This window comes from Candoia aspera, chromosome 1, assembly GCF_035149785.1.
Source record: "Candoia aspera isolate rCanAsp1 chromosome 1, rCanAsp1.hap2, whole genome shotgun sequence".
Lineage (NCBI taxonomy): Eukaryota > Metazoa > Chordata > Lepidosauria > Squamata > Boidae > Candoia > Candoia aspera.
Window position 1 is genome coordinate 39629031 of NC_086153.1, and position 16488 is coordinate 39645518.

The 16488-nt window shown below is 45.8% G+C and overlaps 1 protein-coding gene across 3 annotated transcripts in view; it reads left to right on the top strand.

Moving 5' to 3' along the window:
* Positions 1–7179: 7179 nt before the first annotated feature.
* The window catches only part of SRF (serum response factor), a 72403-nt gene continuing 63094 nt past the window's right edge, over positions 7180–16488 (top strand). For all 3 annotated transcript variants that reach the window (XM_063302428.1, XM_063302414.1, XM_063302421.1), the window contains exon 1: positions 7180–7876. In XM_063302428.1, the coding sequence (XP_063158498.1) occupies positions 7349–7876 (528 nt within the window). In that variant the 5' untranslated portion in view covers positions 7180–7348. The remainder of the gene's footprint in view (positions 7877–16488) is intronic.

A 16488-nucleotide genomic window follows, 5' to 3' on the forward strand; every position in this document is an offset into this window, starting at 1 on the left:
TGGGCAGTCCTTCTAGGGGTTCAAGTGTTTGTCCAGTGGTGGTAGCCACCCGTCCACCCTCAATGTCCTCCAATAAGTCTTTTTCTGGTGCTTTATAAAATCCATCAGCAAACGTTACAGTTCTATGCAGCCAGTTGATAAAAGGGTTTTGTTGTACGAACCAAGGCATTCCCAAAATGACTAAAGGACCCCCCACTGGAGCTATGACAAAAGGTAATTTCTCCCAATGGGTACCCATTTGCAAAGCCACCAGTCCTGTGGAGTGGGTGACCGCTTTTCCCCCAGCCATAGTTCTGTCCAATTGCGTGAAGATCATTGGCCGTTGCAAAGGGAACGTGGGCAGTTCTAAGGCAGCTACAACATCGGGATGCATTAGCGAATGTGAACAACCCGAATCTAGCATAGCCCAGACTTCCACAGTTTTGGTTCTAGATCCCAATTTCACTTTGACAGTCAGTGTAGGAAAATTCCCACTCACCGAATCGTGGTCGCGCCCGGTTCCTTCCACCTGCCCAATGGCGCCCTTCAGAGCAGGTGGTAGCCTTTTCCCGCCAGCTGGTCGAACTGTAATTCCTCCTCCTCTTCCCCAAATGGGAGGTCTGAAGGGTCGACTTCTGCGCAGGCAGCCCTCATCTTACGCGGTAATGATGGCGATTTTCCCGACGATTTCCCTGGCCGTTCCTCCGGTCTGCATTTCGGGCACGAAGTGGCACAATGCCCTTCCTTCCCGCATCTCAGGCATTGACCTTTCGCAAATTGTCATTCTCTTTCTTCCTCCCAACTTTTCGTTTTAGGGCGGGTTGAAAATCCCATGGCATGAGCCCCTTTACTTGCTCTGCCCTGCTTCAGTTCCTTGCTATGGGCGAACGTTTCTAGAGCTTTTTCCGCGCTGCCTGCCAACTGTATCCACCCATACGTTTTGGGATCGTCCCGACACAAAGCCCACCGGAGGACTTCCGTCTCCAGTCCTTGTTTAAACATTTCCACTAAAGTTGACTGGGACCAATCCTCCACCTTCCCCGCCAGGGCTTTAAATTCCAAAGCGTAGTCTGCGACGGAGAGGGTTCCCTGATAAAGTTTTTTCAGTGCCCTTTTCGCTCTCTCTTGGGCCAAGGGGTCTTCAAAATGCTGTTTTAGTGCCCACAGAAACTCATCAAAGTCCTCTAACTCCGTAGCTTCTGTTTGGCATAACTGCACATACCAATCCGCTGCCCGCCCCTTTAGCTTGTTGGCAATAATATTAATTTTACCCTGTTCCAAACGAAAACTTCGCCCCCAATCTTCCATATAATGTCTAGCATTAGTAATGAAAAAAGATAGCTTGGTAGGGTCGCCATCAAACTTTACCCCAAACGGTGGAAGGGTTCTTATCGGCTCCACCGGCTGTGATGGCTCCGCAAACGTCAACGCACGTCAAGCCCCCAGTGGTGGCCGATCCCTGGTTGCTCTCGACTCCCTTCCCCTCGATTGTCGGGAAGCCCGAGTCCTACTTCTTCCCCTGAGTGACGGGGACCTCTCTCTCGGGTGAGCCAGTTGGGTGGGGTCTTCCTCCCAATCTTCCTGCAGGGACCCCGACCCTCTGGGCATATCCTTCAGGAGGGCCACTATCATGTCCATTTTATCCTCTATTGCTTTCATGCGGGCAGGGGTGACAGACTCTTCTAAGGGTCCAGTGGTCACTACCACCCTCGGTGATAAGGGGATTTCATGTTCCCAGGATGGCTGTGGTGATTCCCTCCCCGTTCTTGCTTCCACCTCGGGTTGGAGTTCACCCCTTGTAGCACCCTGCACCGCCAACAATAGATCATCCAATTGGACATCCCGCTTATCTTGACGTGCTGCCCTTTGGGCTCGCGAACTCGGAGCCACCAGGGTCTTTGTCGAGTCCGGCTCCTCTTCGCTCCCATCACTCTCGCGTAGTTGAGGTTCTGTCATTGCTAGCGCTCCCCTTTACCCAAACTTGGATGGGGCTAGCGGAAGATGATATAAATGATTCTCAGCTTTATGTAATGGTTGCCTAATCCCAAATACTCAGTCTCACAAGCCAGGTCTTAAAGATAACTGATTTATTAAAGGAATAGTATGCAAATACAGAGAAAGCTGAGAATGAGCAAAAGCGCGCCAAATACAAACTTAAAAGCCTTGCTTCCAACCCAGTCCCGCCCCGAGCACTCGTTAGCAACCACCCCCTCCCAGGTGGTAGCAACCGTTACATCTGCCTGGGAAAGTAACCTTGAACAGAGTTGCAAACCCAAACATACATTCCAAAGTAGCAAAATAAAGAACACAGCAATAATGGAAAATACCAGGAAACGTTCAAGCATGTAATACACGGATTAAAGGTTTGACATGTGAAACGTTACGATGTTAACAGAACATTGAAATGGTGAACATGACACTATCCCTGATATTGTTATCCTTCCTATACAGGTCTTCTGTATATTCTTGCCACCTTTTCTTGATCTCTTCTTCTTCTGTTAGGTCCTTGCCATCTTTGTTTTTGATCATACCCATTTTTGCCTGGAATTTACCTCTGATGTTTCTAATTTTCTGGAAGAGGTCTCTTATCCTTCCTATTCTATTGTCTTCTTCCACTTCCGTGCATTGCTTGTTTAAAAATAATTCCTTATCTCTTCTGGCTAACCTCTGGAATTTTGCATTTAACTGGGCATATCTCCCCCTATCACTGTTGCCTTTTGCTTTCCTTCTTTCTTGGGCCACTTCTAGTGTCTCAGCAGACAGCCATTTTGCCTTCTTGGTTTTCTCTTTCTTTGGGATGTATTTTGTTGCCGCCTCCTGAACAATGTTGTGAACTTCTGTCCAGAGTTCTTCCGGGACCCTATCTACTAAGTCCAGTCCCTTAAATCTACTCTTCTGCATATTCCTTAGGAATATTAGTGAGCTCCTATCTAGCTGATCTGTGAGTCTTCCCTAATCTCTTTAGTCTGATCCTAAATTGTGCAATAAGAAGTTCGTGATCTGAACTACAGTCAGCTCCAGGTCTTGTTTTTACCAACTGTATAGATGCCCGCCACCTTTGGCTGCAAAGGATGTAGTCAATCTGATTTTGGTGTTGTCCATCTGGTGAAGTCCATGTATAAAGCCGTCTCTTAGGTTGTTGGAAGAGAGTGTTTGTCATGCAGAGTGAGTTGTCTTGGCAAAATTCTATCAGCCTATGTCCTGCTTCGTTTTGTTCTCCCGGGCCATGCTTACCTGTAATTCCAGGTGTCATTTGACCGCCCACCTTAGCATTCCAGTCTCCCGTGATGAAAATAACGTCTCTTTTAGGCGTGTTGTCCAGTGGGTGATGCAGATCCTCATAGAACTGATCTACTTCAGCTTCTTCAGCATCTGTGGTTGGGGCATATATTTGGATCACTGTGATCTTAGATGGCTTGCCCTGAATTCGAATTGAGATCATTCTGTTGTTTTTTGGATTGTATCCAAGCACTGCTTTAGCCACTTTACTATTAATTATGAAGGCTACTCCATTTCTTCTGTGGTGCTCTTGTCCACAGTAGTAGATCTGGTGGTCATCTGATGTGAAGTGGCCCATTCCAGTCCATTTCAGTTCACTGACGCCCAAAATGTCTATCTTTAATCTTCACATCTCACCAATAACCACATCCAATTTGCCCTGGCTCATAGATCTTACATTCCAGGTTCCAGTGGTGTGTTGATCCTTAGAACATTGGATTCGCCATTCGCCACCAGCACCGTCGGCCGCTAGCCATCCTTTCGGCTTTGAGCTAGCTGTGTCATCACGTCTGGGGCTAGTTGAACTCATCCTCTGTTCCTCCCCAGTAGCATTTTGACCACCTTCCGACCTGGGGGTCTCATTTTCCGATGCTATACCGACATATCTCTGGTTGTACCGATCCATTTAGTTTTCACGGCAAGAATACTGGGGTGGGTTGCCGTTACCTTCCCTAGGGATCATTTTTAGTCTGACCTCTCTGTCATGACCTTCCTGTCTTGGGTGGCCCTTCACGGTTTAGCTCACGGCATCATTGAGGTGCTCAAGCTCCAGCACCATGACAAGGTAGCGAACCTTTGCTGAAGAAGAGAGAATTATAGTCAATAGTAATATTGCATATTATTGATGTGTTAATGCTCATGGTAGTCCATTTCTCTCCGTGGCTTTAGTTGCATGATGCATCTTGCAAAAATATTCAGCTGTTGAGAAGCACCATTTTTACCTTCCACTACACAACTCTTTAATTGAGGCTTCAAAGTCACTAGTTTTATTCTGACACATTTACCTATGATTAATTGAACCTGGTTTATGGAATTAACCCAACTGTAGATATTTACATACAGAACACTGTGAACCAAAAAGTGTTAGATTAACATGTTTTTGGCTAATTGTGGTTCTGTATGTCACACAAATGCCACCCCTATGTCATTTAAAAGTTGAAGCAGCTGCATGCTTTATGGTTCTTGTAAGCCACATTATTCAAATAAACATGATCTATTAAACCTGTTAAAATTTGAAGGACACAGTAAGTCTGAATAACAAATGGATTTGCAGTAGTGGAGATGGGTAAAAATGGCATCATGGGCACATATACTAACTGGGGTTTCTTGTTGAACGTGCTTTGCAAACATAGCCCAGAAGCAAATAGACTCCTTACAGTACAGAGTAAAATGCCCAATTGATTAGGGTCAGCCACCAGACATAAAATAATGAGCTGGCAAAAGGCAAGTTGTGGTAAGTGGGCTAGATTTGGGCTGGGAAAATCTGAGTTCATATCCATGAAACAGCATCATGTCCATTGATCAGCTTCAGGCCATTCACTGTCCTGTTTATTTCCCCTGGTTATAATGAATGTAAAATAATGCACTCTCTTGGGAGCTAAGGGACGCGGTGGCGCTGCGGGTTAAACCGCTGAGCTGTCGATCGGAAGGTCGGCGGTTCGAAACCGCGCGGCGGGGTGAGCGCCCGTTGCTCGTCCCAGCTCCTGCACACCAAGCAGTTCGAAAACATGCAAATGTGAGTAGATTAATTGGTACCGCTTTGGCGGGAAGGTAACGGCGTTCCGTGAGTCGTGCTGGCCACATGACCCGGAAGTGTCTATGACAATGCCGGCTCCAAGGCTTTGAAACGGAGATGAGCACCGCCCCCTAGAGTCGGACACGACTGGACTTTACGTCAAGGGAAACCTTTACCTTTACCTGGGAGCTAACTTCTCTGCCTCTTCAGAAAAAGGGTCCTCTAGAGCAGTGTTTCTCAACCTCAGCAACTTTAAGACGTGTGGCCTTCAACGACCAGAATTTCCCAGCCATACATAGTTGGGGAATTCTGGGAGTTGACATCCACACATCTTAAAGTTACTGAGGTTGAGAAACACTGCTCTAAATGTTCCCTTTCAGCCAGGTCTTTTGCACTGGTCAATTATTACTTTAGGAGTTACCTGTCAAAAATGCAACTGTTTTTGGTTTTGTATTCTGTTCTTAACCAGTTTGATTGTGCAACTGCAGGATAGAAGCCCCATACCTAGACCGCAGCTTGCTTTTTACAATCCTGATAAGGTTCAGCTTCAACTGATATTACCAGCTTGTAGGCCAATTGTACTGATTTCCCAGGTACTTTTAATGTAAAAAAGAGATACCAGCAGGTCAGAAGACAATGAAGGGCTCTTCTCAAGTAAATGAATAGAGCAGTGTTTCTCAAACTTGGCAACTTTAAGATGGGTGGACTTCAACTCCTAGAATTCCCCAGCCAGTCATGCTGGCTGGGGAATTCTGGGAGTTGAAGTCCACCCATCTTAAAGTTGCTAAGGTTGAGAAACACTGGAATAGTTTGCAGCAAAATCTGAAGCAGATTGCTTAGACAGAAGCAGCAGCTCCTCTTTTTAACAGCAGAGGAACCAACGGCAGGCAAGGGCCGGAGAGGGAAGTGCAGTCCCACATCCCTCCGCCGACTGGCAAGAGAAAGGCTGTATCAGAAACAGAAGATTGTGCCAGTATATAAATGGGAGAAAGGAATACACACGAGGCACACCAAATGTCCAGTGCTAGCAGTTTTCATCTCCATCAGGAGGAACCGGCATTCTGTAAAAGTGATGGGGCGCCACAGACCCAAATCTCTCTGAAATAATCTGCGTTGCAACAAAAGTAGCTCCAAACAACATATTGTTGCGCGCGCGGCCGGGGCCCTCCCCACCCCCCGGAGCTGGTGCGCTTTCTATCAAAAAGGAGCCGGCGCTTCGGCACCGCTACGAGCACAGGAAGCGGGGGGAGGGGGTGAGCGGACTCGCCCCCTGACCGAGCTCGTAACTGAACTGAAACTTATCGCCGTGCATGGGTCGCTCTGCATTTCCTCTGTTTCCCCCTAAATCGAGCCGAACAGGCACGCACCCCCGAAATAACTCGAGCACGTGGGCCTCCAAAGACAGAAGCGACCCACCCGGAGGGGCGAGAGACAGATCTGAGCTAAGACTCCCTTCCTGCCAAAGGTTTGGGCTCACCCCTCTCGGATGGGGTCGTTGGCACCTAACTTCCGCGCGCGCCGCCGATCCTTGGCGCTTCCTTCCTTTCCTTTCCAATCGGAGGGTGAACCGTCGAATTTCCGGGAATGCCGCATTCCTGCTCTTTGCAAGTCCCAGAATCCGTCCCGGCTTTTCCAGGTTTGACGCAAACTTAGGGCTCATCGGTCCGACGGTCTCTCAGCTGTTGGCTCCGAGTTTTTTCGAGCCTTCCCCAACCTGGAGGAGCCCCCCCAGAGGTGTCGGACTGCAATCCCTATAACCCCGGGCCGGCCAATAACGGCTCTCTCTGGAGAAAATGAAGGGCGATAGGTTGGAGAAAGCTGGGTCTTTTCTGTTCTGTTGCTCAATCGGCGTACTGGATCTCTTCCTTCCTCCCCCACCGGTACTGAATATTTAGAATCTCTCTCTTGAACCAGCGCGACTCTCTCCCTTTAAGAGCTGCGCCTCGGGGTGACGTCTCAACGAACGCAGCTCTTTTGGAATGTATGCAAATGATCCCTTATGTCTTCGACCAACGAGAACCCTAGCCTGGTCCCCTGCAGCCAACGGCGTCCAGGCGCTGCTAGGGGGCGGCCAATAGATGCAAAGCGCCGGCTCTCACCATATAAGGAGCGTCCTCGCCATAAAAGGCAACATTGTATCGCTTTATATGGGGGGAAGATAGCGGGGGGGGAGGGGGTGCCCCGGGCCGGTGCGGATCCTGAGTCCGGTGTGAGCAAGCGGATAGGAAGGCGGGCGGAGGCTGGGTACAGGGAAGGGGGCCGGGCCGGAGCAGCCGGCGCCCGGGCCCATGGCAGGGCCGGTCTGACCCGACGCGTTAGCCCCACTTGGAAGGAAGAGGTGGCGGCACCGGCACTATGTTACCCAGCCAGGCCGGGGCCGGGAACGGCGCTGCCGCCTTGGCCCGGAGTACGGTCATGGGCATGGCGCGGACCTCCTCCGGGCGGCCGGGTGCCGGGCTTCCCCGTGGGGCGAATGGCAGCGGTGCTGCTGCAGGAGTCCGCGGGCCCGGCAACGGGACAGGCCCGCCTAGCGGGCAGGGGACGATCGGTAGTCGCTTCGAGCGAGACCGGGATGTAGGCGCGGCGGCGGCGGGCAGCGGCAGCGAAGGCGATTCGGACTCGGCCGAAGATGAGGAGTTGGTGGGCGATCGCCGCGGCATTAAGCGGACTTTAGGTGACATGGAACTGGGGGTGGTGGGGGGGACGGAGGCGTTGACCGCGGCGGCAGCGGCCGGGGGTTACGGCGGAGTGAGCGGGGCCGTGAGTGGCGCCAAGCCTGGCAAGAAGACCCGCGGTCGCGTCAAGATCAAGATGGAATTTATCGACAACAAGCTGCGGCGCTACACCACGTTCAGCAAGAGGAAGACGGGCATTATGAAGAAGGTACCGCGGTTCGGGCGTGGGGGACGGGCCACCTTCCAGGATCGTCGTTCAGGGGTGGCCGGAGACGGCGATCGTAATCAATCCTGGGGCTCTGAAAGGAGGGGAGGTGTTTTCAGTGCAAAAAAAGGTGCTGGAGCTCAAAGCTGTTTCCTGGTCGCCAGTCCCAAACGCGGAGTGTAGGTGAACAGCGTTTCTGGGATGGGAGAACGCTCTTAACACGCTTAGAGGAACCGTTCTTAACTCCACGTGTTCTCACGCGTCCTGACATTTCCACCAGCAGCAGCAAGCGTCGAGTTGCTTGTCCAGTGCAGCACTGTCGCTACCTCTAACCGAAGGATCGGGCTGGTATTGATACCGGAAGGGGTGACAGGCACAGGCCTACCTATCAGCCGCTCTCGCACCGGAAAGGCACGCCCCATTCCGGCCCAGATTCAGCTCGAGGCAGCCCCTTGGGGAGCGACCTTTAGTTTAAATACTGCAAAAAGGCGATAAGGGTGAAACGCGGCACTAGGGTATCCCTAGGCGAAAGGTTGGTCTCGGCTCCGATTTGAGCCTGTCCATTGTCATACCCCGCACAGAGCCGAGCTCTCTCCTCACCTCTCTGCGTTCAATCCGGGAAACTTGGGCAGCGCTCTCCAAACACAGCTATAGCGACCTGATTCCATTGAAATTAATGGATGTGCTTCTTTCTGAGTTTTAAGGGGGAGGATCTGGCTGTGGAACTGTCAATCTGCAGGATGGGAGTGAATGATAAGCATGTGCCCAAACCAGGGCCTTCTCTGGTTCCTTAACATACTTAGCTTATCATCTAGAATTTCTCTGGATTAATTTTGAAGATGACATTGGTAAGACTTGTACCCTTGTTTTGTTCAAAGGGCTCTGCTCTCCGATCAGAGTGCATAGGATTGCAACTAAGGAGTTGAAGTTGCAGTGGGCTCCACTTACTGTAGTTCATGCTTCTGTCAGGATGTCTGTATTGGAGGAACTGTAAGACTACAAGTGGTGTTAAAACCAACAGCAATGCTAGCTTTCTCTGACAAGCATTGTAATATTTCAGGTTGTCACTGTTAGACTTAAAGCAGGGCAGTTAATAGGCTCTGTGCTCCACTAACCATAGTGTTGAACTCCAGAATAATTGCAAAACAAACTCTGTAAAAAAAATCAAAGTAGCATAAGAAACAATGTGCTAAATGTTTGTACTGTGTGTCCAGCTTGATGGAAAATAGTTTTTTAAAGAAGTATATATTGTTGGAACTGGATAAAACTAACATTTAGTTGACTTCGTTTGTTTGTTTTGGTTGGCCAACTAGTCACCTGTTTAAAACTTTCAAAACTTTAAAAAAACCTTTCAAACATGAACTTGGGCCTCCTGGATGTTTTGGGCTATAATCCCCATTACTTCCAGCCAGTATGTCCAACATGAAGTTCAAGGAATCGGTGACTTCTAGATATGCTGGACTATAACTTAGTGATGGCTGTACTAACATTTCTGAAGTTAATGTTATAAATTTCAGCATGGACACTGAAGGATGTTGACAGCCTCTGGCAAGAGCCCGCCTGGCCCAGACCTTTGCTAGATATGAGCCCTGCTGAGCCTGCTCTGTGCCAGTAATAGCATAAAAAGGGCTGTGTGTGCACATGCGTCTCTGTATGCATCCCCCAGCAGAATACAGCTAACTGTAATTCTGGGTGCAATTTTAATAAATTTATTTTAATAAATAAATTAGGTATGAAAGCCGGCTGGGTGACTTTGGGCCAGTCACTTTCTCTCAGCCCAACTCACCTCACAGGGTTGTTGTTGTGGGGAAAATAGGAGGAGGAAGGAGTGTTAGGTATGTTCGCCGCCTTGAGTTATTGGTAAAAAAATAATAAAGGTGGGATTAAAAAAAATCTAAAAAAATTTATCCTGGAGATTTAGTGTCTGATGCTTAGTCTGGGCTGCTGGGCATTCCTTACTTATACATTTTGGCTTTACTGTTTATAGTGTTTTGGACACTATACTTTACTTTCTTTAAAATAAGAATGTATGATCTAGGGAGGTCCTAAGTTTCTGTTGCTATGTAAATCTGATTCCTTATTCAGCTCAGGTGTCATTGATCTTGGCTTCACACAGTATGCTAAGCCATTGTTTTTAATTTATTTATCTTTCTATCTATCAAATTTATCACCGCCCATCTCCCTCACAAGGAGGGACTCTGGGCAGTTAACCCCTAAAAAAATAGTTTGCTTCATTAGGGGTTTTTAAACCACAGTTGGCTGAATTAACTTAATCCCAAGTGGCACAATAATACCAAGACTAAAACTGTTGTTTACAAATCACAATGGCTGAATTTTTATTACATCCTAAATTAAAACCAAATAAAATCATGTTATAGCTTGATGGGTTGGTGAAAGAAGCTAGTATCTTGTATTGTCAGAGGGTCACTTCCAGTTCATACCATGGCTTCTACCTTTCTTAGAATCTGGAAAGAGACCTTGACACTTTGACTACATCACTGGATGGAGTGGGGCTCCAGTGACCAACATGGAGGTACTCATTCTCTCTGAGCTAGGCTAACCCTCGTTTCCCCAATGCGGTGCCCTCTCAGGACATCTGAAAATTATTTGGTTGGGGAAGTCTGGGTTAGCCTATGTTAGGAGGCAGTGAAAAAAGTAGCCCCACGTTGTGGTGTTGCTGGTCTAAAACAGCACAGAAGGTGTGCATATACAGAAGCACCTATTAGGTCATGAACTTGCATATGCTTTTTGCCTGCAGCCTGACTGAAGAAAGAGCGCAAATTTGTAAAGACTTGATGCTTTCTTGCCAGGATGAAGGGAAGGCAAAAATGTCCCTTCCCGGGCTGCACTGAATGACCAACAACTGGGAGATCGCATGCTGTTGATTAATTTAGCCTTCCAACATACTTGGGCAGTTTTATTTTAAAAGCCAAAACAGTTTCCAGAGCAACTGAAAATGATTAGATATAGCTAAGACCCTGTCTGCAAGTTTATAATCTAAAAGACAAAGGAGAGAAGGAAAAGAAAATGCAGGCATTTGTTCTTAAAGTTTCCGTTCTTATTGGAGAAGACTCAAAACTGTTTACAGAGTCAAATGGAATGGCTGCTGTCAAGGTGGCGAGAGCCACAGGCAGCTGATGGAATAAACCAGAGGAATACAAAATAGTGTACAATTTTCGCCCCTGCTCTAAAATGGCTGGGCTCTAGTTTGGTGCAGGGGGTTGTACTTAACATTTTGGGGTGAGGCGAAGGGCTGCAGTTGATGGCAGAGTAACACAAGGGTGGGGCGGGGTGGTGTGTGTTGGCAGGACAGGGATTTTCTGTTTTTTCCCTAGGTTAGAGCAGAATCTTGCAGGGGTGTGGATCTTTGTTTTGAAAGTATTAAGCCTAATTCAAGTCTTACGTTTTCTACCTTGAAATGTTGAAAAATCAAGGCTGTTAGTTTTCAAGAAACCGTAAAAAAGGAGGTTGCAGTATCTTCTTGGCTTTAAAAATACTCTATTCAAATAATCCTGCTGCTATTGCTAAATTTAGGTGGCTTAAACTTAAAACACAAGACTCCTTAACTACGAGGCTCCTGGATTCCATAAAAAACACAGATACTGGTCCATAGACTCCTAATCTGAATTTCCAGAGAGCATGCCCTGGGTATAACTTTAACAGGATCTCCATGAAAAAGTAGTACTGGCTAGGAAGTGCTTGAGCTTCTTTGTCCTTCTTTTTCATGTTAAGTCACCCAGAGCCAACAAATGGAAGGGTGGCTCAGCTGATGGCACTCCTGGGTGACCTTGCCTTAGCTCCGAGGCTAAGCAGGGTCAGGCAAAATTAGTTCTTGGCTTGGCGACTACCAGGGAATACCAAGGCTGTTCCTTAGACTGGGAAGTTGGGAACCATCTTGGAAGGAAGGCCATGGCAACCTACTTCTGTACTCTGGCCAAGAAAAGTGCATAATGTGTCCGTAAAGTCATCAGGAAGTGAACGTGACTCAGAGGAGACTTTTCCTTTTTATACAGCCATCATCTGGCAAATTTATTTATTTATTATTTATTATTATTCAAATTTAATTACCACCCATCTCCCCCAAAAGAGGGACTCTGGGCGGTTTACAATAAAAGCAAACTTTGGCCATAAACGTTAAAATCTCATAAAAATCAAACACATTACAATTATAAAATGCAATAAATAAATATAAAATCCAAGAGGCTATAAAATTCCAAGCTGGTGTGAGGGGCTCTAGGGTGCGAGCCAAACTGTAGAAATCACATTGGATTTCAGCAGAAAAGGAATGGTTTACTTGAATAGAGCTGCATAACAATACTGGGTGATCTGTCTGGCATGTTCACATTATCAATTAACTTTTCTGTAGTGAGTTTGTAGTTATTTATCCTGAAGAAGCAATGCTTTGGATTGGGGCCATGGTCTACATGCAGATTTTTCAGTACCATTCAAGACTACATTTTCCAGGATTCGATGAGGGGTGATCTGTTCAAAAACTGGTTTTATGTTTGTGTTATAAGTGTGCCCTAAGTTGCTATGGATGTGCACTTGATTTAGTTGTGCCTGCTTAGGAAACAGTAACAAGTACATAAAAGTGGATAATATATTTGCCTAAAATATGCAAGTACTACAGTCTGGATCTCAGTATGTGTATACTGTAGTTTTTCTCCCTCTCTCACACACATATACATTCACATAGCTATCAGGCTATTTCTTTTTAGGGTAAACAACATTATGCAAGGCACAGAAAAAGAATGAGAAATAGTGGACAACAGAAGTTAAAGGCAGGAAATTAAAAAGAAATCTAACTTTAGTTTATATTTATACCATTTGTTATATCTCTCCATATCTTTTTGTCTTTGCAAATCATCCCTGCTTCTACTATGACCACACATTGCTTTGTACATTGCCTTTTGTTCCTTAAACTGTTCTCTTTTTTTAAGATGCCATCAACTCAATCAAGCCATGATTTTTTGCGCCTTCCTTTTCCTCATATTTTTCTCTCTTTCTGTATGACCCAACCACCTCGACATACTTCTGTCCATCTGGTTGCTATTTTTTGTATAATGTAAACTCAGCAACCCATCCATTTTTGATCCAATCTCTTCTTATTTAACCATACACGATCCTTAAGTAACCCATTCCCACTATGCTCAACTTTAGATTTCTCTTATATTCCATCGCCAGCTTCACTGCCCATAATGTGGGCAGAAGCATCTCTTACACCCAACATTTTCACTTCCTTTGACAAACATGTGCTCCTTCCTGTAACACATAAAACTACCTTGGTACAAGCATTTGCATGTCTTGCAGTTTCTCTTATGTGTGTATGACCTAGTTGGTGGAATATAAGAAGTCTTAGCTTACGAGTTTGCATGTAAGAAGTCTTAGCTTACGAGTTTGGGTCAAACTGAGCTTTGGTTTCACTTGTGACATACTAACCAAAATAGGCCCCAAATTACCAATACTTTCTTAAGGCTAGTACAAATTGCAGCATGTGGCACAGGTACAACTACGGCTGATAATCTAGTCTGCTCTTCTCTAAAATGCATTATGCATGTTTCTTTCATATAAATATAGCTGAAGAATAAGGCCAAGCCGGTATTCAATGTCACGTTTCAAGAGTGCGCAAATAGTTGTATCTCAGGAACAATCACTCCCCTTCTGTCAGATATAGGAGTTTTGTTTTAATGGAAAGATTTTGTGGTCTTATACAGAAATTCAGTTTTTTGTCCTTCTTTATCCCCTCTATAAACAAAAAAGGAAAGAAAAAACTGTTACTATATAAACACACAGAGTGCAAAATTTTGTGTAATTGATGTACACCTGTCTGTCCAAGTGGCATTTAAGCCATGAACAGTTCCAAAACTTTATTCCAAATACTTCCTTGAAAAAAAATCCATCTCATGTATTTTAACTGCTCTGAGACAATTTCTGTTGGCAATTAGTTTTGTAGAATTGCAAGTGTGATAATATTTTATGGGCATTCTCACAAAATTGCTGCTGGGAGAGGCTTCCCATTCACAAAATGACTGCCATGGAGGATGTTTCTAGTTACAAAATACTAATTTACCTGGATGCTACCTGGTGCCCCTCTGTCAGATTTCTCTAGCAACAGTTGGGAGGGAGAACAGGAGAGGAGCAGTAAGGATGAAGAATAAAGCAGTCACTACATGAAATACAAAACTGGATGGTGGCATGACTTGGGGGAGGATGTTTAATACTGTAAATGGGGTATCATCATCACATATGAGCTACTCCCCACCCAGAAGATCCAGATTGAAAGCCTAAACCAGCCTTCTGCCTGGTGTCATTCTAATGTCCTGGAATCCAATTCCTATCAATCACAGCCAGCCATAATTGGCTGGAAATGATGGGAGCAATCAATGAACATTGGCTGTGGCTGGATCACAAAAATGGTAATAGTAGCTGAGCTCAGTGGGAGAAAAGGATGCTGAAGAAGGGTGATCTAAGTGAATAGGTGTGAGCAGATATATTGGAAGCTGTTCCAAGTTCAAGCAATTGCTGGGACACAATATGAGGGTTCTAGTCCCGCCTTAGGCACGAAAGCCAGCTGGGTGACCTTGGGCCAGTCACTCCCTTTCAGCCCAACTCACCTCACAGGGTTGTTGTTGTGGGGAAAATAGCAGGAGGAAGGAGTATTAGGTATGTTCGCCGCCTTGAGTTATTTATAAAAATAATAAAGGCAGGACAAAAAATTAAATAAAATCTTTAACTTATGAACTGTGCTCTTTACTATGACCTGTTTCAGACATAATAAGGTAATACATTATTGTATTGTATTGTATCTCAGTGTGCCAGTTCCTTCCTTTCTCTGAGCCAGAAATATACTGTTTCCAAAATGGGAACAAACGAGTGTTGAACCATGGTTTGATTTATAATCCTGGATTATTCAAATTTGGATAATCACAGTTTCTTATTATGGGTGTAAGGCAGCAGTTCTCAAACATTTTGGCCTCAGGACCACTTTACCTTCTTAAAAATTATTGAGGCCCCCAAAGAACTTTGGTTTATGTGGGTTACATCTGTTGATATTTACTGTATTAGAAAATTAAAACTGAGAAATTTAAAAATATTTATTTGACTTTGCAGACCCCCTGAAAGGCTCTTGGGGGGCCCTGACCACACTGAGAACTGCTGGTGTAAGGGAATCTAGGGTGGGAATTAAGAGCATTTGCTGCAAATCATGATGATGCATATGCAGTTATGTTATCTGACAAATACTGCCCTTACGTACTTACATCCTAACCAGCATTGCAGCATTTGCATGGTGTTGTGGTCAATAACATTGACCCATCCCACCCTGTCATGCAGAGAGAGCATGCTGTGGATCCCATCAGCAAGGGAGTTTCACCTGGCAGGATCCAGGAGGCGAGCCTTCTCTGCAGTGGGGCCACCCTTTGGAGCATTCTGCCCCCCCCCCCGAGGTGAGGCAGGCCCCTTCGCTCCCGACCTTTGGGAAGGGCTTGAAGACCTGGTTCTGCCACCTCACCTAGGATGGGAAGGGCAATAGCTCTTCCTGGGGGTGGCTGGTGACTTAGAGTTCTCCCTACCGAATGGAAATTTCCCACTTGGATTTTATATTTATATTTATTATTTTAGTGTGGTAGATTTGGTCATTTTAGGTGTTGAGGTTTTAATGGAGTACTTTATTGTAAACTGCCCAGAGTCCCCCTCTTTGGGGTGAGATGGGTGGTAATAGAAATTTGAATAATAAATAAGTACATGTAGTCATTTGACCCCCTGGACATATTTTTGGCCCCCACGTTAGGAACTCTTGAACTAAGGTTATTCGTTCTCATCCAGTGCATTGCAGACTCCAGGCCATTAACATGAAATTCCCAAGACAGTTAATACATTCTGGTGAAATATTGCAAAATGGGAACTGGACTGTTCTTTTCACCTAGCATTTGGCTTTCACCCTTTGCTTCTTTTAAAAAAACTGATTAAACTGCAGGATTTGGACTGGTACCATTGGACAAATGTATTGTGTGATTGCAGATCCCCATAGGTTATTGCCATTTGAGAAATTGCTTAACAGCCGGACTTGCTTTCCCCATGTTGATGGTGTGAAATGAAGACCATGGCAGCTGTTTGTCTCTGGGACAAAATTGAACAGCTTCTTTTTTCCCCCTCAGCTGTCCTGCTTTCTGGGTATATTGCTAGAGCTCCCAGTTCTTTGTAGTGTGTTGCACACAGTTTAGCTAAATAAGAATGAAGAAGAGTGAGGTTCTTGGATGGGAAGCTCTCTGTATAAAACTCTACCCAGCATCTTGGGGAACAGTGTAAGATGCTATCAAGCAGCTGTAGGGAGGCAGCATTGCAAGACAGGACAGCTGCAGTCTCTTGCAGCTGGTGGAGTTGGCTTTCTAGAAGTTATTGATCATTGCTTAAGTTCAGCAATGGGATCACTGAGTGCTAAGAGGTTGCAGTTAAATCCAGAAAAGTTTTACATGAAAGAGCAGCTTTGTGGGATGCTTTTTGATCTTACCTTTCTCAGGATCTCCAGGTGGCAGCAGCTGTGAGGAGGGAATTTGTATAAAGGTTCCAGAGAAGCAGTGATGATCATTTCTGAACCATTTGGATCTTGCATCCCT